Here is a 27,762-nt window from a genome sequence, read left to right on the forward strand (position 1 = left end):
TTAGTTTTGTGAGCGCTACCTTTAATGAGGTTGAAACAAAAACAGGACCTCACCAAAACCATTTTTGAATCTTCAGCAAAACAGTATGATGCTCTTATTCATGGGGATGATCAACATTTCTAATATAAGGCTTCTTGCAACACATTCCTTTTAGAACTTTGTACATTGTTACTGATAATAAACTAAGCTTCTGCTTTTCATACTGCCTATTCAGTTTCTCTGATTTAGTGTCTGGGAGGGAAAGAACTCAATTTAATATTAAATTGTAATATTTATTTAGCCAGTTGTTTGCTAAAGTTATGCTCTTCCTCCCCCTTATTATTATTTTTTTTTAATGAAACTAATAAAGTTTTTTATTGTGGTCCTCCTATCCTGTGAGAGTTTTGCGGTGAGCTACATGCTTTTCAGAATCATATATCTCCTTGTCTTTAACATTAATTAATGTGTTGTTCTGTACTACATATATTTAAGTTTAAAGTAGTGTTGACTACTGTAAAGGGAATATTTTTACTGGCAAGTTACATATTTCCAAGTCTAAATTTGTGCATAACAAATACTTATACTAGGTATAATTTTTTACAGGGAGTATAAATTTATTATGCACTTTAAAAATAGGTCAGCTGTTTTACATATTTAAATAATGTGCAGTCTTACATTTTTTTAATGTTATGTTTCTACTAGGTAACATGTTCATTGCATTTTCAATTTATGTAGGGTAGTGTGAACAAATTAGGGCTGAATTATAATATATAGTTTGGATATTGCAGTAGCAACTGTCCACATGTTTATACTTTTACTTGAGCTCTATACAGTTTTTGGCTTGGATCGTTGACTTAACTGTCAATTTAACCTTTTGCAGATTCATGAGATATTTGACTGTCAAGAATGTATGAAGAAGTTCATTTCAGCCAATCAGCTAAAACGTCATATGATCACCCACTCAGGTAAAATACATATTTTTCCATTTGTATTGAAATCACTACAAAAGATTCACCTTGTCATTTTCAGGAGCTCTGAGAGTGGTAATCAGGAGACCTGGTTATTAGTTCCAGCTTGGCCATTGACCGGCCATGTGATTTTGAACAAGTTACTTAGCTTCTCTAGACCTCAGTTTGTTTCTGAAGCAAATGTGGTTGGACTAAATGAAATTGAAGATCTTCAAACTCACCATTTAATTTGTTACCTACTCCTCCTTGAGCGTCAGTTTCTATATTCTTCATCTGTGAAAAGATATCCTGCCTTTCAAAATTGCTGTTAAGGTTAAACGAAGTCATCTATGTACCATGCTAGCAGAGTATCTGATATTTAGGAGCGATTCAACAATTATAGTTCCAACATTTCTAGATATTTTCACATTCTAACTAAGGAACTAATAAATGTTAGTGAGAAATTTATAAATACATTTTGAGAATATAAGTTTTTAAAGCCATAGTTTCATTTTAAGCAAGTTTGAGTAATAGGTCTGTTACACAGACTTAGAAAAATTCAGCTCTGAAAATAACTTTTGCTTTATGAAGTCTCTTTTCTAGAGTTTAGAATGTCTGTACTTTGAGACCATTTAAGTCAGAATGTTTTTGAATAGCTACTTTATTTGGAGACAGATATAGATATTTTGGCCAATAAAAATGGAAGATCGAAAATGGTGGATCGAAAATAGAAGATCTGGTGGCCTTCAGATATGCTTTGTTTGAAAAAGTTGTCAACATTACATGAATATTGTATAAATGTGGATTTTACCCAACAACCTAAGTGTGTAGTTTCTTCTGAGAATTGGAAGCTCAGCCTGTGTGGGGTCTGTTGGCCCAGCAGGAGGCAGGTCTGTCCTTTACCTTCATCACTGTCAGGCCACTCACCCTTTGCATTCGGAGTTGTGACCCTGACTTGAACTCATACCGATCAGCAGATTTTTCATCTGGAAGTAGGATTTCTTCCTTGAATTTAAACTTCATCTTTATATCTAAGCTACTTTATACATTTAGTTTGCAAATAGGTCAATAAAAGAACAAACTGATGTTTCTTTTGTGAATAGGCTCACATATCTAACAGATGGATTGGGTAATAGATTGTTTCAGTTGTTTGGATCCATAAGAAGTAATACAAGGTAAGGCTGTTTTCCTTTTTATCCTTTACCTTTATATAGATATGAGATTGTCTCCACTCATTTTTCACAGAAAAACGACCCTATAATTGTGAGATTTGTAATAAATCTTTCAAGAGGCTCGATCAAGTGGGTGCTCACAAAGTAATACACAGTGAAGATAAACCTTACAAATGCAAGCTTTGTGGAAAGGGATTTGCCCACAGAAATGTTTACAAGAATCACAAGAAGGTAAAAGCTTATTAATATTGTTATAAATATATGTATTTTTGCTGATTTCCTGATATAATTACTAATTGTTTACCTTCAAAGAAGTTTTTGGATATCCGAGTCATGCTGTACATATGAAATAATTGGAGAAGATCTTGCTTCTGTTTTCTAACCACTCACTCAGGCCATAACCCCTGTGGCCTTGTTTCCTATCTGTATTCTCTACTGAAACTATTCTCCTCACAAGCAGAGTGTCATCCAGTGTTTTCCAGCGTTGCAGTAACTGCAAAGTCTTCTCTTCCTTCTTTCTGTAAAGTTTGACACTCTTGCTCATGTTACCTTTTGGAAATCCTCTTCATCTATGGCACCATTTTAGTGACTCTGCTAGGTCTTCTGCCAGTTTCTCTGAATGCTTCTTTGTTCTCTGAACCCTCCCACAGGGGGTTATCCTGGATGCTTTGACTGTAGGCCTCTTCTATGTTCTCTATGTCAGCTATATCCATGAATTTCTGGTACAAACTCTGTACTGATGATTTCCAAGTGATTTATTTTGTTAATCCCAGCTCTCAGACACACATTTGCCACTGCTTGTTTGATACCTAACTGGGCACCTTTTGACCTAATGAATTTAGCACGCTCCAGATAACTTCACTTTTGGAAGTTTCTGTTAATTTCTGTTAATGACAAAAGCATCTAATTATCCCTGTCTCTTTCTTTAATATTAGCCCCTTTTTAGAATTAGAAGCTAATTCTTAAAGATTGTACCCTCTACGTTGTCTTATCACCATCACAATCATCCATTGCTTTACCATTTCCACATCCTGATCATGGCTCATCTTCATCACTTTAATACCCATCTCATTCAGCTTCTTGTTACTTATCACTTCCCACTTATTCAGCTGACTAGATAAATCATCCCAAAGCACAACTCTATCACTCTTGTACTCTAATATTATAAGTAGATTTCCAGCACCTATTAATATATGATGCTTTACCCTGTCACTCGGAGTTCTCTACACCATGACCTCAGCTTCCTTTTCCAGCTTTGTATCCTCCTATTTTCTGCATGAGACATATCAAAAACAACTCAGCATGACCTCTCTAACTTCTCCCCTCCCTCCTTTCTAGCAGGACTCTCTTCAAGTTACAGTCTCTTAGTTTCGTCTATTGATTTTTGTTTGCGTTTCCTACACTTTACCTTTACTCAAGTTCTTGTATCAGAAAGTTAGTTTTATCTAATCTACTTTGTGTACATAATAAATAATGTTTGAATTGAATTCAGAAAATGTGTGCAAAGATATTCATTGTCTTAGAAGTGTATGTTTAAATTTGTGATGTGATAAATATTTGTTTATTGATTTTGGTATATTGTAGGATGCTATTAAACAACGTATATATAATGTATTTTCAAATAACTTGTTACCTTTTTATTTGCAATATTCCATTGGAATTATAGTTATTTCAGTATTTATTGGGACTTTACAAACACATCATTTTATCTCTTTAAATCATTTAAGAAGTTATGATATCGGTTTCAGCTTCAGTCTAAAAAGAAAAGAAAAGGCAGATTTACGAAAGAATAAACAGGATTGATTGATGGTGTACCAAATCATCTCTGCCTAATTTCTTGCTGACCGCCCTTATGTTTAACACAAGCATTATATGTTCAGAGGCAGGACCACATTCATTACTGCTGCATTGGAATTACATGCCTATAAAAAATTATCTGGCTAGTTTCCTGCTAAGTCTCTGGAACCCTCTTGCTCCTTTCTTTGATGAAACTGATCTACCCACATTTACGAGTTTTTCACAGTTTGACTTATGTTATATGCCATATGGGAATTTGACACAGGATCCTTGCACCATCTCTCATACCTTTAATCATAAATCATATGAAAGTAATAATGATGCCTTGGGAAGGATGGAAACAACGATGCCTGTAATTTCCAAAGTGGAAAGCACATTCAGTCCTTCTGCTGTGGACAGTTGTACTTCTCACTGTGTTGTGATCCTAGTGTGTGTTTGGTATGGTTACATGAAAATGTCTAAAATACTTTCCAAGAGTTATGGTGAAAAAAGCAAATCAACTTTTTCTTCCTTCACTATTCATTAGTGGCCAGTTCCAAACCTAAAAAGTAAGGATATGCAAGGAAAGCAGAAAAAAAACCACTAAAAGTCAGACCCATCTTCATCATGTAGCATGACCAAAGGTTGTTATTTTAAATAAATTATTCTTTGGGGTTTTTGATTATGTAACTTGTGCATTTCTATTATACTTATTTGGTTTATTTTGGGGTCAGTTCTTTTAACATTTAAATTTGCTTGAAAAGGAAATATTTTCATTGTGATTGACAATAGGGCGTGAAATTTTGAAGGAGTGATTTCTGTTTCTTAAACTTAATTACTTGTTTCGTCATCTTGCCCGTTATACAAGCTCAATAGGTCAAAATTAGTTTTTCTTTTCCCTAATCCTTTCTGACAATCATTTAACCTGATTCATAGTTGTATTTTTTAGGATCTAGTTAAATAAAGATTGTTTATCTGGATCCACCTATATTCTGTGATCCTTTAAATCACAATTGGACAGACATTTCAGAACTGCAGGAAACAGAAATTAGTTAATTAGTCTTCACCCTCCATTTTTTTCCCTGTCAGATTTAAAGCAAAGCCAAATTGAGATGTGTATAGTGCTGTCCTCCTCCTGTGATGGGTGTGGTGTCTAGATGGACTGAGCCATCTTGGATCCTGGAGCTGGCACTACTTGCTTGATGATGGGAATGAGTACTGAGAGGTTTTGTCCTGATTAAGTCATAAACAAGCTCCTGGGGGAAAGAGCTGTGTCTATTCAAATAAGAGACCTTTTTTCCTGACCTTTACATAACCTTCAAGGAATGAACATTAGAAGCCGATGAGGAACTCTGGTCATAACCTCTCCTAAAATAATTCCATTGGGTGTCCTCTACTAACACCTCATCCAGTGATTTCCAAATTCTGGGCCATGACCACTTTGTGGGTCTTGAAATAATTTACTGGGTCATGAATAGAAGAGAACAGAACAAAACGGAATAGAATAGAATAGAATAAAAAAATACAATAGAAAATATGAGAGTAAGGGTCATTTAATGAAATAATACACGTGTGTGCGTGTCTGTGTGTATGTGTTAGATTTTGATATAAAAATTATCTTTTTGGTCATGATCAAACAGTTTGAAAGACACTGCAGGTCAGACTTTGTGCAGGTGAGATTTTACTAGACCTTAAAGGAAAGGACAGGTCTCTCTATAAAGAAATCAGGGATTAGGTTCTAAAACCATAATATATGGCATAAATTTTATGTAATAAAAAAAATCTTTGGCAATCTCTAAGGAAGGTGCCAAGTTGTAGATTGAGCTCAATAATTCCATCACAGCCGCTTTTTCCTTCAACTTTGCATCAGATTTCTCTTCTTCAGGTGGGTTGTAGGTGAAGTAGTGGGTGGTTCATTTAAGGCGGGATATGTCCAGAATTGCCTATTTTTGTGTTCTAGAAGCACATTCACAAGGATGAGATGCTCACACTAAGGGGGCATGCATGTAGGAGTTGAACTTGACAGAGGAGAGTAACAGATACAGATGTTTCTCTGAAGCTCACTCAGTTAATGGCAAATTGCTTACCCTGTTTAAATTATTTTTCTTAGGTGGATGATGAGATGGCATCGTACAGTTTCTAACGTTAAGCCCTTTATTTCTCGTACTAGACGATAACCTTTGAAGATAGATGCTGTACTTTAATTCATGGCACCTGTTGACCACATTGTGCTTTGAACGTGGCAGACATTTTCTGAATGAATAAAAATTCATGAAAAAATTATCCGAAATAAATAAGATTTAATGTTCTTAGTTAAATGGTAGTTATAATACGAGGAGTGATTTCTCTAAATCTATATTTGCAATATGTATTGCAGCATTTTTCCCTTTCTGAGCACTCTGTTGACTTTATGAGCATATTAGTGATCCAGTGATACACTGAAAAATCATTGTTGTATTCCTTCTGCACTGGGTTTATCAGCCCGAGATATCTAAGAACTCTTTAAACCTTTCATTTGAAGACACTGCACTGTTCTAATTTTCTGAACCCTTTCCTGGCTCTGAGGTAGATATTTCACATGTAGCTCACTTACTCCCAAATCAGTGATGGCCCTTTGTCCCCTGAGGAACTTTAATAGAGGAACCTGCCTCCCAGCTTGCTTCTACTTCCTCCACTCCCCCAACCCCCAGATTATGATTGAAGAGCCATCAACTAAAGACTATGCCTTGGTGTTTCCCTGAACCACAGCCTTGCTGTTGTTCTTCAGAGCTTTCTTCACCCCGGTTCCTGTGGGCACAGGGCCTTGCCTTCCAGATCTCTAGCCTCTGACTCTTGCCTTTGCCTTAAAGCTTCAGACTGGCTCTTACCTCCAGAATATTGCCTTTGTTCTTTGCTCTTTACCAGCCCAGCCCAACCCAGGGGTTGAGCTCCCTTTACTTGACCTGCCTGATCAGGTGCACACCAGTAGCCTTCTTAAAACCGCAAAGGGAAAGGTTCTTTATTTTTTAGTTAATTTTGCTTTCCTTTTTTTTCCTTTGTAGTAGGCATCTTATGAAAACAAATCCCTAAAATCATACATGAATGCATGGGTAGTCAGTCACGCAGCTTAGGTTAGAATCCCCGGCACCAGCCACCTTCCCTTCTGCCTACCACATTTCCAGGCCCCTTCCCAGTGAATAGCCTCTGGGCTTTCCCAAGTATATTAAAAACTGTACACATTGTTGTACAAATTATTTGTTCATTATTACCACATCTACTACCATATTCAAAGGCAGGTGATTGTAGTAACTGGAGGATATTTTGTAGACTGAGTAAAATTCAGTTTTTATCCTCAGCATAATGCTGTTGACATACTTTAAGTCACTGTAATGGGTTGGAATAGGGAAGATTAGAAATGGGAAGGTGCAAGCTGGAGGTGGTTGGGTGGCAGAGTTGGGAAGGTGGGGGGTAGAAGGTGGGAAGGGTGACCATTGGAATGGAGAAGAGAGTGTGAGAAGAGACTCCAGAGTGTTAGGTTGGATGGGGCGTTTTCAAATGCTGTAAGTACAGAGCACCTCCTTCGTCACCCTAGTAAATCGTCAGGAACTTCCACGTTCCACACTGATGTTTCTGTGTAAGTGGATGTTCTTTTTGGGTGGAGCTTGGAGAAAACCACAAGGTCTCAGCTACCCATCTGGGAGAAAAGTATATTTAAATGTAAATGGTTTTATGACACAGATGTCATTCAGGAACTTCGTTGCCTTGACATTATGACTTGGAGAGCATTTCAGGTAGGTTCATATAAAGCTACTCATTTTTTATGACCATTACTATTTTGATACTTCAGTGAACATCCTTTTACATAAAACTTTGTAACTTTGCCAAGAGTATTTATGCAAATAGATCTTAGGTATGGAATTTATGGGTCAGATATTAAGTTTACTTTAAATTTTGATTGCTCCTGCCCAACTGCCTTCTGAAAAAGCTCTTATTTTCACTTAGTAGTGATGAAAGTACTCCTTTACCTGTGCCATCACAAACATCTATGTTATCAGCCTTTTTTTTTTTTTTCAGTCTGAGAAGTGAAAAGTGATGTTTCATTGCATTTTAGCAATGGTGGGTGAAATTCTATTCTTTTTATGGTTTTTTTTTCCATTTTTCTTCTGAGAAATGCTTGTAGGTACTCTTTGTCCTTTTTCTACTGGCCTATTTGGCTGTTTTCTTATTGATTTCTGGGAGCTCTGTAGATATTATGAATATCAATACTTTGCTGTTTTTGTTTCTAATATTTGTCCCCATCTATCAACTTGCATCTTTTGAATAAAGAAGTTTTACATTTTTATGTTTTCAAGTATGACATGGATTATGAGTTTTATGGCTTCTGAGTATTTATAGCTTCTGAGCTTTAAGTCTTATTTAGAAAACTTTCTTATTCCAAGATTATGCAAATACTCGTCAATGCTTTTAAAAGTTATATCTGTTTCTTTTTTAATTGGTATTTTAATCCATCAATAATTTATTTTTAGGTATGGATTGAAATATTGATTCATACCACTGCTATCACATTGTTGAACGCCTCTCATATAAATCTATTTTTGGACTCCATTCTGTTCCATTTAATCTGTATTCCCTTGCAATATCAGACTGTTTTAATAGTTGCGATTTATAATGTCTTTTAATATCTGTTGGACAAGGGCTCCTTTGTAGTTTTCCTTTTTCAAAATTCGTTTACATGGTGTTTTGGGAAGATTAATGTTGATAGGCAGATGTCTTATCACTGCTTCCTTTTTATCTTCCTGGAAATCAGTGTCATATATTAAAAAGCAGCTCTTCACAAAAATTCTTCAAACATACCCTTGCTCTTCTGAATGGTTTGGTTCAGAAATGTTCAGGATAGAAAAAGCAGGAAATAAAAACAGTTCATTTTCCTCTATTATCATTAAATTAATTCTCCATTATCAGTATATTTCTTATTTTTTTCATGTATTAAAACATGTTATTTAGTATAACATGGAGATCCTTCCCTTGTCCCTTTCATTTCTGTTCTACCTGAAATTCTACCAAGTTTGGTTGACTCGTTTCTCAGCCCAAAGGATCTATTAGAAGAAGACTAAGTGAAAGAGGATTGGGGAGAAAAAAAAAAAAAACTCAGGTTAGCCGTAGCCAGAAGACTTGGTGATGGTTTGTTACACCCAGAGAAGACAAAAAACTTTAAAAATAAACTGTGACTCATAGAGCATAGCAAATGGGGGAGATTTAGCATGAGGGCAGGAAGTGTACTTATGTGAACCCTCAGTAGACAGGGTAATGAATTTTAAATGATGTTGACAGTCTTAGGGAATAGGTAGTATAAATTTGGAAGCTAAGTTAAAATAAATGGAAAATTATTACGTTTTTTAAAAAGAGACACTCTTCTCTCTCCTGTAACAATTTGTATCAAACTAGAAAATGCCACAAACCTGAACCAATGAAAACTAGAACTGTACAAATGAGAATTGTATGTTATAATTAAAATATGCTGACGTGCAGTATTTTCAGTAAAAAATAAGCTTTGAACCCAATATCACATATTGGGTGTTTTATATTTAAAATTAGAAACTAGAATCAGTTTAGAATCAAACTCTGATCTTTTGACTTTGTTTGCATCTGTATTATGTTGAAAATAGATTTGTTTAGTTTTTATAAGGGTTTCAATTGAGAATATGTCCTCTGGCCCTGTTGACACTTAGATAATTGGGTGGTGGTTTAAATACACACACACGTATACACACAGACATTTTACTTTCTGTCTATCTATTCCAAATATTTGGAATCCTATTCTCATCCTATTTCCTATTATCTGTTAATTTCTAGGGATTTATACTATAAGAAAACTGTTTCCTGTTGAAGGACTGGTATTAATTTTTAGAGTAATTTTTGGATAGGACTGGAATTGATCCATTGTTGTTTGCTTGTCTGTTTGTAGTTTAGGAATCTGCACTCGTTTCTCTTTGGATGGCACATAAAGTTCAATGCAAGATTACCAATTTATTTAGCCATCTTGTCTAGCAAACAAGTTATCCACTAAAGGAGCTAGTATAGCTGCTACGATGTGTTACATATGACTTACAAAAATTAGGAGGCCTACTTTTAGGCAGAAAATTCTGCTTCACATTATTATGATGCATCTGAAAACTTTTATCTTCAGTAGTGAAGCTACAGGTGTCTGTTATCTGGACAGTTTGTGAAGGGACATGGTTACTGTCTCCAGATATTCAGAGAGCTTCATTTGGAAGTGAGAATAAACTTGTTCTGTGTGGCTCTAGACTAGCTGTAGTAAGTAGTGGCCATGCAGAGGCAGAACTTTTAAATGAATGGCCAAATCAGCTAGCCTGAAGAGTCATGTGTTGAAAGCACTGTTTGCTACAGGCATCCTTGGTTACAAACATGAGATACCGTCTCTCAGCAGTATAGTAGAGGGGAAAGCCCCCTGAGCTGCCTTGCAAGGAAGACTTCATCTAAAAGCCTATGATTATTTCTTCTCTTAGCAAATCCCCTTTGCCTTGATCAGGGTATTACAGTTGGCCCTTTGTGTCTGCGGGTTCCACGTCCACAGACTCAACCAACCGCGAATGAAAAGTATTTGGAAGAAAAATTCCAGAAAGTTCCAAACAGCAGAACTTGAATTTGCTGTGCACTGGCAACCATTTACATTGTATTAGGTATTATAAGTAATCTAGAGATGATTTAAAATATACGAGAGGATGTGCATAGGTTATATGCAAATACTACGCCATTTTTTTGTTTTTGGAGTATAATTGCTTTACAGTGGTGTATTAGTTTCTGTTGTATAATGAAGTAAATCAGCTGTATGTACACACATATCCCCTCCCTCCTGGACCTCCCTCCCACCCCACCCCGTCCCCCCCATCTAGGTCGTCACAGAGCACCGAACTGAGCCTCGTGTGCTTTATAGTGTGTTCCCACTAGCTGAGCATCCTCGGATTTTGGTATTCTCTGAGATCCTGAAACCAATCTCCTACAGATATGGAGGAGGAGTGTCCTTAGGGCTGCGGGGACTTCAATAGTTGGCCCCTTGAGGTTATGGTTTTGTACTAATGAGTTGTGGCTTTCAAGCAATGGAAAGGTTGGGCTGGCTACTCAAGGCTATACTCCATCTTAACTTCTCTGTGTAGAATGAGCCACCTTTTTCTGTACTGAGCTTAAAGAAACTGATTTCTTTGGTATTTCTCCAGTTACTGTTCATTTTTGTGAGGAGGAGTCCTTTTCAGGAAGCCAGTTGTAAGTCTGACAGTAAAAATTTAATCCACAGACCTTGTAAACAGCCAGATGACACACATTTTATAAAGCCTTAGGTTTATTATGTGACCCTGTGGGACAGTAATATACTTTTATACAGACTTCAATAATGAGATTTTTTCAAAGAATAGTTCTAGCACATGTATCTCTGGAATATTTTTTCCAATTTTATTTTATCTCTACTTATTTCCCCTTATTTCTTTGTCATAGTTTTCTTGTTTTGCACATGACTGAAAGAAGAAATGTCATTCCAAGCAATATTGCTAACTGTGGAGCTGTATATATTACTGATAGTCAAAGTTATTTTTAATTGTGAATCGGCCTGATGAAAATGCAAATCTGCTCTCATGAAATTAGCATTTGGTTTGGTTGGCTAGAAGTGTGATAATTTGTTAACTATTGTATAAAAATTATGTTGTAAACTTTCTGAAGCGTTCTTGAGACATTTTACTAGGTGTTACAGGTAGTGCAACACATTTTCTTATGTATTTTCTACATCTGCAACAATAATCAGACATGGTGCATAAAATGATATATTTCATAGTGCTAGTTTGTGGACTAGTTCATTTGTTACATCAGCAGATATTGGTGTCTCAGTGCTTGGCATTTAAAAGGAAGGTGTTCTGGAGCTCAAGGATAATGTGATGAATAAGTCAGTGGAAAGTTTGGAACCCTGTAGAGATGAAAACTTGAAGGATAAGACACCTTTTAAGAGGGTTAATTTTATTTGGTATTTGTAAAATGTATCTTGGAGACAGAAGTCCTCTATCCACAACTTGCAGGTATTTCACTACCACCTTACTTAAATGAGATTGAATGCTGAGACTTTCACAAGTCATGCCATCACAGCTCTGTGGTGTTGGGTGTTGGAATCTTTTTGACAAAGTATTTATTCACCTGGCTATGTACTAACAGCTTACTGCTTGAAATGTGCTACTGACTTCAGGTCAGTATCTAGAAGTTGTGGCTTTGGTTTGGTTAACATAGGTCTAAGGCATTATGCTGTCCCAAGTTCTTTAATCATCAAGCAACTAAATCATATCCACAAGTTGTTTTGTCCTAGATTTGGAAAAAGAGAAAGAATGGGTTAGGGTGGAATATATTTTTGGAAGATTAAAGCAACCCTGTGTTCCAATTTGGATGCTCTAAAAATGAAAGAGTTTCTTTCTTTTTATAATGATATTATCTACTAATTGTAGAAAATTAAAACATCAAAGAAAGTTCTAGAGAACAAAGCAAAAACTCTGTCAAATACCACTGTCCACTTTACTGCAAAAACCCTCCTCAGTGTTTTGTAGAACATCTTCCTAGACCCTGTTCTATGTGAGTATGAATGTGCCATAAATGATATTCTACTATATAATGCTTTGCATTTGGCTTTTGACACTCAAAATATGTTATGGAGACTTTTCCATATCAAAGAAAAAATATATTTAATAGTCACTAGAATTTAGTTAACTAGGTTTATAACTGTCAATGGGAATTAAAAAAAAAAATTCTTTACTTTTAAAAAAAAATTGTGCAAGGGAATTCCCTGGCAGTCCAGTGGTTAGGACTCCATGCTCTCACTGCCAAGGGCATGGTTCAGTCCCTGGTCAGGGAACTAAGATCCCACATGCCGTGTAGCGCTGCCAAAAAAAAAAAGTGCAAAAATTGGTCCAATATATTTCTATAAAGGGAATTGGTTAGTCAAGAGGTCTATGCACAGTTATCATTTTGGTAAATAGAGCCACACTGCCCCTCAGAAAATTTACATTCCCAATTACCAGATGAGAGATTGCATGTTCTTACCCTTCAGACAACACAGAATGATATCTATTTTCTTCACTTCTGCCAGTCTGATAGACCATAGGTAATATTTTGTTTTAAATTTTTCATTCTTTAATTGCATTCATGGCTTGAAGTATTAATACTGTACGTAATCTGACATCCCCAAGTTTTATAGCCAGTAATCCAGACTTGAAATATTCAACTGCCTGTTGACATCTCTTAATAGTCATCTGAACTTGTCCAAAATCGAATCCCTTATCTTTTACCCAGACTTGTTTCTTGCTTGCTCTTTCACATATTAGTTAATGGCTGATCCATCCTACCATTGCTCAGGTCACAGTTTTGGAGGCATGCTTGCTTCCTTCTTTCTGTGTCTTATGCTTCATATCCAGGTCTCTCTGCAAAACCTGTTCACTTTCATAATAGACCCAGAAGCCTCTGACTTTTCTTCACATGAGTGGCTACCACCCTGGTATAAGTCTTAATCACCTCTTGCTTGGTTTATTGCTATTACTTCTCTAGTTTCTCTGCTTTCCCTTGTCTCCCTACATCCTGTTCTCAACACAGCCACCTTAGCATCCTGTTAAATGCCAAGTGAATCATGCCTCTTATCTGCTTAAAACCCATTAGGGAGATTTTATATTTCTCTCAGTAAAAGACAAAACTCCTGCAATGGCCAACCAAGCCCTACATGATTTGCTTCTCCCGTTTCTCCACCTTCTCCCATTTCTATGCCGCTTCCACTTAGTTCAGATCACACTGGCCTCCGTGGAGTTTCCTGCCTAGATCACCCAGAGGGAAACCTGCCCCTGTTCCCCCAGTGCAATCAGACCTTCTCTCAACTGTCACCTTCTCAGCCAGAATTTCCTTGACCACCTGTTTAAAATTGCTACCCCATTCTCTGAAACATTTACTGTCCTCTTTCCCTGCTTTATTTTTCTCTGTAGCATGTATCTGATATTTTATCATTTGTTGATTGTTCCTCTCTCTCTGCTAGTGTAAGAGCTCCACAATAGCAGAGACATTTGCCTTTTTCTCCCCACAACTATATTCCCAGAATATAAAATAGGACTGGCATGTAGTGGCATGAAGTGCATATCATAGACTTGGCACAAAGTAAATAATGATATTTTAAGAGTGCTATTTGGAGGAGAGTCCTTTTGCCCTTTTGGGGGAATTTTTATATTATTAATTTGCTATAACTCTTTATATTAGTAATTTTAAACTTTTGGTTTATGTTGCAAATATTTTCTGTGTCACCGAATATTTTTGCCTTGCAGTTTTAAATTTAATTCTCTCATCTGAGTACCCGGTTTTCTGCCATGCTTAGAAAGCCTTTTCCTACTCAAAAATTATTTAAATATTTACTCATATTTTCTTGTATATTTAGTGTCTTATTCTTCACATTAAAAAAAATATAGCTGAATTGATATGGGATTTATCTCTTGTAATGGGTGGGGAATAGACACAACTTAATTTTTCCTGAATATCTATACAGTTGCCTCACAACCATTTACTAAACAGTCCACTGTTCTTACACCAATTTGAAATGCCATATTTTCCTATACTAAATGTTCATATATCTTTGGTAATGAAAGAAACCTACTCTTTGTTCTATTTTATTGATATGTTTATTCCCACCTATCATTTTAATATCTCTAATAGCACATTTGAATATCTGTAGTTTATCCTGAGTTTTAAATATTTGTTCTTCCCATCCTTTTTCTATATTTTTCACAGTCGAAAACAGTCATGATAATCCCTTTCTCACTAACATTATGTTAATAGGTAATATTTATATCTTTAATATTTATAGTGTCCATTAGACTAAGAAAATGTATAAATCTGTATGCTGTGAATAAAGTGACTTTTCTTTAAATAATTCCCTTTATTTTTATACCACAGGTATCATAACATAACCCATCAATTATATGATTTGCTTTATTTTAATAAGAGAACACAGTTCAGTTTTTTACATATTAGCATTTATGAGCATTGTTATCTCGCCATCCGTGGTAGAATAGAATTTTATTTACTGATTTGTGCCAAATGGGTTAATACTGATGTGTAATGGAAAACAGGTGAAGTGAGTAAGCTGTTTTTTTTTTTTTTTTTTTTTTTTTTTTTTTTTTTTACTGTTGGTTTTTGTTTTTGATTTTTATATCTAGCAGGTGGATTTCTGTTGTTTCTTGTTTACACATATATTTTTGTCTGTCATGTGATTAATAGTGCTTCCTACATCTATGCTGCTTGACATTTGGCAAGTTACTGAAACTTTTTGAGCCTTAGTTTTCTCATCTATAAAATGGAGACACTAATGGTATTTTATTTATCAAATTGCTATTAGAATTAAGTGAAATAATTCATGTAAAGTGTTTAGCATAACATTTGATCCAAAATAAATATTTAATTAATGATACCTGGTGTTAATTATAACATGAGTAAATGTTCTAGTTTAATTTAGGGGAAAAGCAGCACCTAGGACTGAAAATTATTTGAAGTTAGTCAGTGAAGTTGAGGGAAAAGGGTGGAAACAGCCTCCCTTATACAGTTTCCTTTGTCTGTGTTGAAAATGTTGTACCGGCATAAAGTCTGTCCATTGATAAAGGAGGTTTAGTCTTTAGAGAAATTATGTAACATTTCACTCTGCAAAGTAGATTCTGAGAAATCTCAATGTGTATTGAGATTAGCATTTGAGATTATAGGAGCAATTTCCTTTACTGTTTATCAAGTTTATAATTAATTAATGTGAGAAGTTAAAAATACAGTCGTTTTTCTCCCATGAACACAGCCTATTTGTGTTTCCAGTTAAATTTATGGGGGAAGAATGTCACCAGAAGAAACAGGATATTGTCCACCTTCCTGTCTTTCCTGGTCCCCATCATGAATCCAGGCTCCAATTATTGTAATGACTAGTTGATTCTAGAGAGTCCTGACTCACTGTTTCTTCCATCTACAGACCCACTCTGAAGAGAGGCCTTTCCAATGTGAGGAATGTAAAGCTTTGTTCCGGACCCCATTTTCTTTGCAGAGACACCTGCTCATACATAACAGTAAGTCACAATCCAGGCAGTTGAGGACCAAAGGGATTATATCATATTTTGTTCTTATAACCTTTGAGAATGTAGGCATCACAGAAGCGGACCTGTAAGTAGTTATGTAATCTGCTTTTAAACTTAAAAAGGACTGATAACTGCCTTTCACCTTTTCGTCCTTTATCCTTGATTTATTTTCCCACAGTAAGATTAATCATTTTATGAGACATTTTATTTTATATCATTTTTTCCCACTATTTAAAGCTGTGTATAAAAACATGTTCAGTAAAGTGTCTTTGAAATTTGTTCTGAAACAGACGTTTTTGTTCCCTTTTAAATGTAATGATTAAGGAAACATGCCTGACTCTTTAAAACATGCAGATATCTGGCATGATTTTATTAGCTCACAGGCTTTTAAAATTGGAAAGGATCAGAGTAAACATCTAATTTAACCTCTTCATGGAGGGGAATTGAGAAAATTGAGACTCAGAGAAGCATAGTGACATACTCAGGGTTGCACAGCACTGGGGGTAGCATCCAAGCCTGTTAGTCCAGTGTTTTTCCTGCCTACTCCACTGCCTCTGATTTCTTACTTCTTTTGGCAAGGGAATTTTTGGTGGGGGTAGGGGGGAATTAAGTTATTCACATATATACCGTGAAGTCTGTCTAGCAGTTACACTGAGAGCTGATTTTAGAATACCACAGTTTTTAGCAATGTCACTTTATTCAGAGAAGAAATTGTTATTGCTAAACAAAGTTTTAAAGTGGGTTCTGTGTTCATATGTTGAAGTAACCAGAGATTTACTACTTTACTGTATCTAAAGTTAAATAAAAATGGTATAACATAAGTAATAAATTTCTTTTAATTTGAGTTGTTTAATCAGTAGAACATCCTCTAACATGTAGTTTCTAATGCATATTAAATTTTTAATATTTCTGAAGAAAGCAAAACAATCTTGACATTTGATTGTACAGATAAGATAGTATCTTGGAAGAAATTTTCTCTGGTCAAGTCAAAGTATCTTAAATGCAAAATAATAAAGATACTAAAGTTTTTATATTTATTGAGTGGTAATGATTGTGATGAAATGTGTCTGTTCCTATAGGAAAGACAGTGCTGAGATCTCATGTCATTCTGTAGTCACCTTACAGCTCTGGAGAAGTTGTTAGCACCACTTTCCATTTTCCTTATAAAGAAAAGCTATGCATTTAAGAAATAAAATATGTAACAGCAGGAATTTCCATCCCATTTCACTGTCATTTGATTAAGAAAAATAACTGTTATGAGCTGAAGGGATTTTAGAATAGGAATTTAGACAAGCGAACCTCCTTACCATTAAGACTTATATGGCTAAATTTGGTCTGATGCTTAGGAATTTTTGTTTTGGATAGATGAAATTTTATTTTTAATAACAGCAAGGAATTTTTAATAGAATCAAGTACTTTTGGTTTCAGCTTTTTGGTTTTCATCGACTTGAGACATAAGATTGAAGTGACTGAGTGTAGACTGTGCTTGTGCATTCTGTATTTAATGTAATGCTCATCTGCTGATCAGCACATCAATCAGAGGCTTTATGAAGCCACATCAAGACGTTTCGCTAGGAAAGTCAACTTGGTAATAGAGTGAGCAAATGTGTTATTGAAGGTAAACATCAGTTAGTTAAGGCTAGTGAGCTGAAAGGGTGGGAAAACCAAAAATGGCTAAAATAGAGAGGACAAAAGACTAGATCTTGTCTTAAACAATAGGAAAGTTAAAACCCATTTAACTTCAAAACATGAGGATTGTTTTAGAAACTTACATCAGCACTGTGGCTCCAAATATGAAAAATAAGTTGTCATAATTATTTTGGAAATTATTGTTATTTCCTAATACACTGAAAACCAAAAGGCAGTTTACTAGCTAGCTTCTTGGTTTTAAGATAGGGAAAAATCCTGATAAATTTAAGGTAAAGAAATCTGATAAAATCTCGTATCAGAATTTTAAAGTTCTGATAAACTTAAAACAAAAAAATCTGGAAGTAAAATATGAAAGAAGAAAGGTGTGGACTTCCTTGGTATAGCTCGAATAAGATTTTTGTACAGGAACCAATACTTTGATTCACTTAATAATTTAATGGAAATACTTTGATAGGAGCAATCGTGGAGTATTTTTTTCCAGTGCCTGAATAGATTTGGTATTATTAACATTTACAATTTTATGTCACTTGTCCTTTTACTCTCACTGGTTATACATTTTATACAAATATCAATAAAATTTTAAATAAATCTAGAAAGATATATGAGGACAAGCTAGGTGACAACGATAACACCCTGCAACAAAAAGGCACAAAGGCAACATATAAACACAGCTCTCAGAGTCTGTACAGTTCATGCATGGTTTGGTGTGACTTGGTTTCAAGTATCGAATTTCAGCAACTCAACAGCTTCCTTAGAGACTTTAAGAGAATTTAAAGAGCCATACTTCTGTTTGAAAAGACAAAGGGAGGGTAATTTGCCTTTTCCTTTTTATTTTCATTCTTCTTGTCATTCCTTCCTTAAATTTGGTGTGACGAAATAATAGGATCTTCACATTTCTAAATTTATGTTAGTTAAATGGAGGGAAGGTAGAAGAGCTTGGTTGAAATTGAGGTAATCTCTTATTTAGATGTAGAAAGTTACCTGCATATTTTGTCTCATAGTGAATATAATTTTTGAATCTGTGCTATTATAATTGTTCTCTAAAAAGGGAAAATATATGCAAATACTAGTCTGTCTTTATACAGGTTACATATGTTTTATATCTTTCTGGGAGATTCACTCTCTTCTAATTGTGTACATTGATCACTTAAAATGTACTTAAAATGGACTTTACTCGTAACATGGTATGAAAGTTTAAAAAGTCCCATAAACTCCCTAAACATAGCTTCTGGAGTTGCTTTCCTGCAAGCCTAGGCTATTTGATGGGAAGGTGAAAACCCTCCCAGGTACCCTGTCCGGGACGCATTCGGAAGATGCTGTGTCCCACCACGGGTCCCCTGCTCAGGAAAGAAAAGGGGCCTGAGGGCACTGCCAGGGGCCAGGTGGTGGAGGCCCCCTGCCTGGGCTCTAGGGTAGAGCCCTAGACCCCAGCCCTAGGGCTGGGGGGCCCTTTGAGGGGCTCTAGGGTAGAAAAGGGTAGTTGCCACTCTGGGTCCCCCTGCCCCAATCCAACTGCCTCTTTGAGGGGCAGCCCCCAAACAGTCTGAGAGCCTGGAAGTTGAAGCCCTTCCCTAGCCATTTCACAGCAGACCAAGGACTGCATTAGGGGGCCTCCAGGCCAAGTTCCTGAGGTAGTGGAGTTGTAGCCCTGTCCTGTCCCGGGGTGAAGGATCTGCTCGGACGTCCGCCTTCGGGGGCTTCCCTCCAGTTTACTGCCTGTGAGCCAGTTCTGCCTCTGCCCCTGAAGGCCAGAGGGAGAATGGTGGGGTGAGGGGAGTTTAGGAGGGGCCCCAAAGGCAACTCACCCTGCAGAACGGAGACCTTTTGTCAAACTCAAGCCCCTGCCTTAGAAATACATACTTTTAAAGAAAATTCATAGAACCTTTAGAAAATTAGCTAATTCAATCCCCACATTTTCCAGTTAAAGGCACTGAGAATCTATGAAGGTTAAAGGACTCTCCCTCCCCCCACCTGATTCACACAGGGAATTAGCAAATATGGAACTGAACAGTTGTTGGAAAAATGACCTTTTATGGTTATGATAAATTGTTAGAGCTGTAAAGCTGAGTTTTTGGAGAAAACGGCAGTAAATCTGGTACATATGAGGGGGAGTTAACAGCACCCTGCTGTTGTGTCTTTGTTTCTCTTATTTGCCTTTTTCATTTCTAAGGTGAGAGGACTTTCAAGTGTCATCACTGTGATGCTACCTTTAAAAGGAAGGACACCTTAAATGTTCATGTCCAGGTGGTTCACGAAAGACACAAGAAGTACAGATGTGAGCTGTGTAATAAGGCATTTGTTACACCTTCAGTGCTTAGAAGTCATAAGAAAGTAAGTAGAAGCCTTCCGTGAGTTTGAATGGATTACGTATTTTAACCATACAGGCGTGTATGTTAATTATCATGTGATAATCAATTTTATATGAATTTATCAACGTATTTACTCAAAATGACAAATAAGAAACCCATGATTGATACCAGCTCTTTAGCAAATGTCTGTTTTCTTCATTTTATCAGAAGAAAATATATTTGTCATATGAAAGCAAACCTAGATTCAGGTATGGACGCTACACAGTCCTAAACTATGCTGATAGATGGGTCATACAATGTACTCGATGAACGGAAGCTTTCCGACTTTATACATTTTTGGATTAACGTAGGTTTCTTTTTTAAAGATATTGAGTAGAGCTTTAATAGTTTTATTTTTCAAAGCTAGTTCAGCTATCTATTGACAAGTTATTAGACTGACTTCTTCTAGGATTAGAGTAGTTCTTCTTTATCTTGCATCCTGGGACCTAGGGAAATTCCTGGTACAGAACAGGGACTTGATAAGTATTTGCTCAACTCGAATAAAATGATGTTCATACTGATGGTGATTTGGAGATTATCTTATTTGTGTTATGCTAATTACCTCCAGCAAATCAACAGGTTATTTTTACTTGTTGATTAAATACATTTTAAGTATATTTTTTAAATAGCAAAATTCATATTATAACTAATACAGTTGAAAGTTTTAATGTTGACTTCAGAAATGACTATGAAGTGTGGTAGTTCTCTGCTGCTCAGCGTGTCCTGCCTAGTGAATGTGAAGTGGCTTCTGTGTCGTTATGACTTTTATTTTGGTACCTGTCCTTAATACAGCTGTTTCAAAAGTACTGAACTGAGTAACTTTCTTTTCTTGTATCTTTAATGCTGATTAATAATGATACTGTCTTCTCTTTTCAAAGCTCTGAATAGAATAATCTTTCAACTTTCTTTGATTGGATTACTTTTTCATGAATTTAATAGACTGTTGTTGTGTTTTAATCAATGAGGGAAAGTATAGTGAATTTCAAGAAAGATATAGTTGTTTGCAATAACAGATTATCATAGAATATATTTTGCAGTGCATTGTTCATTTTTGTCTCATACATTTATCCAATATTGTTCTCATAGTGATGTTTCCATGCTTTCTTACCATATTTAAGATTTTTTAGTGTTATACTTTCAATATCTTTTAATACCAATCAAATTCTGCACCTAATAATAATATATATTTTTGAATTAAGCCAAAAAGAACACTTTAATTATTTTAATTAATATTGCCATAATGTCCTTTAGTTTGAAACTTACATTACTGAAGTACTATAAGTAACTGAGTATAAGTAGGTGAACAATGAAATACTTATGTAGCAGCAAAAGAAATCCTGTGGATTTTATAAAGATACTACAAATAACTTGGTAGTTTCCTGTTTGGAATAATCCCATGTTGTAATAATAGATGTATACAATTCCTAAACAACCTTATATTAATAAGGAAAGAATTGCCATATTTTGTCCCTTCTGTTAGGGAGTGAGAAGAACACAGGTCTGTAATATGTTAAAATGTTATACCATTTCCTTTAAATTGAATCATAATGTGGACCATGGGAGTAACAGCTCTTACTGAGGTGTAAAGAATGTATAACTGTTTTGTATAAGAACTTGTAATGAAAATGGAAAGTTAAGTGCTGCCAAATAAAGAATCAAGGAGATGTTTGTTGTAGACAGTATCATTGGCTAGTGTGGCTGTTGATTAGACTGTATTCCTCAAACTTGAATGTAATATAAATCTTTTTCAAGGGAAAAAAATCTAAAGGACACTGAAGTTGACTAAGATATTTCATTTATAACTCTTTCAAAAATTACAAATATAGTGTATATCCAAATATAGATTATAATTCAAATATGAAAATTTATAAATTAAATATCAACCAATAAGGTTATAAACCAATTATATTAAAGTTAACAATTGATTTAATATGGAAGATGAGAATGTTTTGCTAAGTTAGTGGTTCCTCGAGGTTGTCGGGTTCTGACACAATTACCCCACCCTTTTTTCTCTATCCCAGCTGGCCTGTCTTTCCTTTCTGGGGACACATCATTTTTAAAAAACCTTTCCTCTTCTTTCTACATTAGGTCATGGCAATTCAAATAATAATACTTGCCAGTAATTTGCGTAAAAACAAAGGCAAACACAGGTCCTGGAAATTCTGTTTTGTGACGGTGGTGGTAACCCAGATGATCCACTATATGCTTTTATTCATATTTAGGTTATCATTGAAGTTAACAATTCTAAAAAGAGTCTGAGAGAATGTGCAGGTATCTGACGTAATTGCCTCCTTCTCCTCCTTTTCCCTTCTCCTAAGTTTGAAAACCAATGGGACTTGAGAAGTAGCTCTGCCGCCTCATTTATTGGAATGACCTATTTTGATGTTGGTAGAAACACTGGTCGCCTGATGAGATTGTGAGACAAGTTTAAAACACTTCATCTGCCTCCTTTTTTGGGAGAGGTCACTCTTTTTTTCTTTGAACTCTCTAACATTGTATTGAAACTGGCTTCGATGATACTCATTCACCTTTTCTTGTGTGGTGGTTTTATGCCCAGGTTAAAGGTATTGAAGGCAGCGGTGATCTTTCAAATTGACTGTTCAGTTAACACCTGCTGATTTTAAAGATCAAATCAGATTTATATTCCTTTTTGCTTTGCAGTAAAATCAATCCAGTCTGACAAACATAATGCAAGTAACAGATTACTTTATTGAGATTAATTCTGTCCTCAAGCGTTAAATACACACAAAGAATGTGAAAAATGCTTCTAAGGAAGTGTTTCTTGGCAGCAGTCAAGGGCAGCTGTAGCCCCATTTTGATTATGTGGTTTTGTTAACATATACTGGTTTTGTATAACTTAATCATTTTTAGATGGGGGCTCCATAAAGGCTTAAAATGTAAACTGCAGAGTTATTTTCAAATTAACACTAACACATGATTCTGAGAGGTTTTTTTGAACCAGTGGGAATAACCATGATAAATTGTTTAAAATCTCCTTGTGATATTAAATCATTTTAAAGGAACATAATCCTGGGAAAAAAAGGATTTACTGTTGTCAGAGGCACTTAATCATTTTAACCTCATTCTTTATATTTGTTCTCAACCTTTTTTATTCCTTTCCGTTTAGACACATACAGGAGAAAAGGAGAAAATCTGCCCATATTGTGGCCAGAAATTTGCGAGCAGTGGTACACTGAGAGTCCATATCCGTAGCCACACAGGTATGTAGATTGTAATCGGTGATAAAAACAACAAAGAGAAATCAAATTCTTCCGAGAGAAGGAGTTTATAATTTTACAAAATGACTCCAAGGTTAAGAATTAATCTTGACTGTTTTCTCTCTTGTAAAGTTTTATAGCATCTAGTTTCTTACTCTAGAAAAATTTTGAATAAGTACACTTTCCCAAACTAAGTTAAATATCTAAAGTAGAAACTGATTAATGTTTGGTTGTGAAATAACTGTGATTTACTTTATATACTATTCTAATAGATGGAATAGAGTGTTGCAGTTTTATAGAAGGCTAAGGGCCTCCTCTTAAAAATCCCTCCTGTAACTCGCATCAAATGTGGCCTTTTAAAATGTAAAAGGTCCTTGGAATGTGGCTTGAATGCTATAAGATTTTATTGGATGCAAGGGTGATGTGACCATAGTATCTGTTATGCCATGAATTGCTTCCTAAAGGGTTTTGTTCATTTCTTACAACTTCCTGTGTAATTTCTCCCATGAGAGAGGGCTGTGCCCTGGTGAAGGGTGAATGAACAGCTAAATATTCTTCAGAGAACTTTGTTTGGGTTTTATCTGTCATGTAGAGAAGTTCTTGAAAAGACTTGAAAGAATACTCTTAATTTTGATAGCCAGATTATTGTGTATGAATCTTAAGTGGTTCTCAGTAACTGGACTGTGTTTGGTAAACTGTGTAACTGGATTAAATTGCTGAAGCTTTTTATTCAAGAGCCGTAGTATTTGACTTTCTTTATCATTGTGTCCCTAGCTCCTAGCTCAGTGTTTAGCACAATAACTGTGTTGTGCATGAAGAAATGTTAGTTTAAGCAGGTCAAAGAGTAATACTGTGATTATTATACAAAGGTGGAGAAAAAAGGGCAGCCATGCAGCATAATTTCTTATTTTGGAAATTTTCTGGCTAAAGCTGAAAAGCATAGGTCAACTTAGTAGTTGTCATTTTAGAATAGCTTCTTAAATACTTTCAAATGAAACATATAACCAAGAACAGATCAAGCATTATACATGATGGCTGTGGAATAATGGGCGCCCTAAAGAAGGAAAGGAGATCTTCTTGACCAGAAGTATCTAGAGAAAGTGAGGCTTTCAGGACAAAGTCCAATATGTGTAGCAGAAACAGAACACAACAAAAAGAAAAGTAGAGAGAAGCAAAAAGAAAAGGGCAGCAGAGAATCATGCTGAGGACAGGTGCACTTAAAATAGTGCCAGAGACTGTTAGCACCATGTCCTGATTGTACAGAAGAGGCAAGTAAATGATGAAGAGAGAGGAGAGAGAGCTCTGAAGTCCCAGGCCAGCCCCGGAACCTAGCAGTGTAGTCTTTGACGTCAGTGGGCACCACTCTCTTCTGTGTATTGGGGGCCATGCGGAATTGTGGCAGACATGGTTAAGGGCGAGAGTGAAATCAACAGCATTCCATTCTGGATCTGTAGTTCTTAGAAGACGTCTTTGTGCCACCCTGAAAATGTAACTTACAATTTGCTCCGCAGATTTTATGTCTGTATGTGTGTGCTTGTGCGTATAATTTGTATATGGAAGGAGGGCAACTAGGAGATGGGGAAAGTGTATTATTTCTGCGTATCATAGTAATAAGTTTAGAGTAATGCCCTGAGACATTATCATGTAATTGAATTATGGTTGATATAGTGTGTTTTTAAAAGGCAGTGATTATTGTTCAGAATGCATTAAAACATGTATTTCAGCATAGAAAAGATGACTCCAATCATAGAACACTTGATTATTCAAAATAATTCCATCCTTGAGAATTCCATGTGCCTACATTTTATTTTACTTGTAGAGGATAGGCAGTGGAGAAGAATAAACTTAAACTAGTAATTTCTTCTAAAATTTTAATTATTATCTGCTACAAAGTTGCAATACTAAGATTTTTTTGAGCTCCAAGAATTCTCTGTGATAAAAATATTAATAAATATATGTAGGGTTTTTTTGTTGTCATGTTATGTTCTATAGTATCTGTAATCTAAAGAATATTTTTAAAAATTCAAATCTTTTTTATATGATCTGGTTATTTAAATGTTGTACAGGTTCCAGTTTATTGGTTTCTGATCAAGAAAACTGGCCACCTAAATTCAGACAACAGTGCTAAGGCACAGTCAGCCAACACATACATTTAAATAAGTAAAGTAAAAATATAAAGGTGGCCTATGTGTTTATGTATGTCCACACAAATAGTTGTATAATTATTTATTTACAATTATTATTTACTTATAACTGGATTTTTCTGTTTAAAATCAGACTCATTTCATTTTCACATTTTACAATTCTTCTTTGAGTTATTTTGATGTGAAGCCTACGTTTTTGGTGACAGTTGCCTGGCAGCATGGCTGGGGCTGTATTTGAAGTGGTCGGTGTCAAGCGGCAGAGGTGACTGCTGATACCTGGCGGGTTGCTGGTATCTGGGCTTCCATAACAGTCCTGGCATGGATTTCTTTTCCTGCATGGACTAATGCTGCTTTTGCTTCTCTTTTATTCGCTTTGTCCTGTCCTCCAAATCATGTGCATCCATTTTCCCTTCCAAGCTGGAACCTGGCTCAGTGACCAAATGGGTTTATGTGGTTATTTTGCTTCTGTGATGATAAAGCTCTCATTTCGAGTTCTATAAATTCACTTTTTCTCTCTCTATTATTTTTTCTTATGAAATCACGTGATTTAATTCAGCCCTTTCCCACACTAGGTTTAGCGATTTATGTTTGTGCTATAGGGTAACACAGGTACGGGGTCACAGCCTATTCTGCAGGAAACATTTAGTTATATACTGTCAGGGAGCACGCAGTGAAGTGGCAAGGACCCGGAGTGAAGATGGGGTCGGGAGGGTCAGGGCAGACAGCTGATGCAGCCTCTGAGGAGCAGGGCCCTCTGGATCATTGATGCTCACGTTTTGGCTTCAACACTCCATATCATCTCAAAAATAATTGAGGACCCTGGGAAGCTTTCGTTTGTGTGGGTTGTGTCTGTAGCTATTTACTATATTAGAAATTAAAGCTGAGAACATTTAACAATATTTATTAATTTGTTAAAAATAACAATAAGAAACCCATTACATGTTAACATAAACAACATATTTTTATAGAAAGTAGCTACATTTTTCTAATCAGAAATAATATTGTGAGACGGGAGACATTGTTTTACATTCCTTTTTTTTTTTTTAATGTATTTATTTGTTTATTTATTTTTGCTGCATTGGGTCTTCATTGCTGCACGTGGGCTTTCTCTAGTTGCGGCGAGCCGGGGCTACTCTTCCTTGCGGTGCGCAGGCTTCTCATTGCGGTGCCTTCTCTTGTTGCGGAGCACGGGCTCTAGGGCATGCGGGCTTCAGTAGTTGTGGCACTCAGGCTCAGTAGTTTTGGCTCACAGGCTCTAGAGCGCAGGCTCAGTAGTTGTGGCACACGGGCTTAGTTGCTCCGCAGCACGTGGGATCTTCCCGGAACAGGGCTCGAACCCGTGTCCCCTGCATTGGGAGGTGGATTCTTAACCACTGCGCCACCGGGGAAGTCCCTGTTTTACATTTCTGAAACTCTCTTTAATGTCTGGTTCAAGAGGAGACAGGTTCTCATGTCTGTTTCTTCATTCATCCTGCTGCAACATGTTCTTTTGATTGCAGAATTTGAAGAAAATCTGGCCTCACATAGGTATGCAGTTAGAAGAGGAGAGTTCTTAACTAGCCTTTGTAAATAATTCTGGATATTATTTGTTACTACAGTAAAACTCAAAAAGTGGTAGTTTTTTTTTTTTAAGGCTTGTGTTGTGGAACTTAAAATTATCTCCGTGAACTTCTCTTATTCTGTCGCATTAAAATCCATTGGTGTGTCTTGCACTTTGAATGATCTTTTACCCATGCATGATTCTGTAACATGATGCACAGATCATTTGGAAAATATTGGCTCACTGAGTTACGTGGATCCTCCACGTGTGTTAATGTCATCACTGATCTCATTAGGCAAGTCTTAAGTATTCGGAAGCCTTCAAGCACATGGTAGCATGTACAGATTTTCCAAAATTCTAAATTTGGCTTTGACTGCTCTAATTCTTATGTTTGGTAGGAAACACTTCCCTCCCTCCCTCCCTTCCTTCGTTCCTTCTTTCCTTCCTTCCTTCTTTCTTTTGAAATGACAGGCTTCTTTTATTTTCTAAAAACAAATGTTTACCAAATACCAAATCTGAATAACCATATTTTGTATGTCAGTCATTTTGTTTCAAGTAAAAATGGTGTGCCATGAAAAAAAGCTGTTAGGTGAGCTCACGACTCAATCACACAAGTGCTTTTCCTTGAGACAACTTTAATATATCAATATGCATTACAAGTACTTATTTCCCATTTTATAACTAAGAATATTAAAATATCATAGTCAAGAGTTAGGGTTTAATGAAATTAATAATTTTTACTTCATCAAGGCCATTCTGTTCCTGAAACCGGCATGTATTTCTGTTCTGAGTGTGTGGCTGTGAAGATGCAGTGATGCCTAGTACCATCAGATGCCACTGTCTTGATCTGCACCAAGGCCCAGCAGTTTTACCCACTG

The 27,762-nt window shown here is 36.0% G+C and overlaps 1 protein-coding gene across 1 annotated transcript in view; it reads left to right on the forward strand.

The window, feature by feature from the left end:
• Positions 1 to 27,762, forward strand: part of PRDM5 (PR/SET domain 5) — a 211,301-nt gene that overhangs the window by 111,975 nt on the left and 71,564 nt on the right. Inside the window, exons 8-12 of the mRNA XM_061191122.1 lie at positions 860 to 944; positions 2,172 to 2,329; positions 15,882 to 15,975; positions 19,805 to 19,965; positions 23,110 to 23,203. Coding sequence (XP_061047105.1) covers positions 860 to 944; positions 2,172 to 2,329; positions 15,882 to 15,975; positions 19,805 to 19,965; positions 23,110 to 23,203 — 592 coding nt within the window. The remainder of the gene's footprint in view (positions 1 to 859; positions 945 to 2,171; positions 2,330 to 15,881; positions 15,976 to 19,804; positions 19,966 to 23,109; positions 23,204 to 27,762) is intronic.

This window comes from Eubalaena glacialis, chromosome 5 (genome assembly GCF_028564815.1).
Source record: "Eubalaena glacialis isolate mEubGla1 chromosome 5, mEubGla1.1.hap2.+ XY, whole genome shotgun sequence".
Lineage (NCBI taxonomy): Eukaryota > Metazoa > Chordata > Mammalia > Artiodactyla > Balaenidae > Eubalaena > Eubalaena glacialis.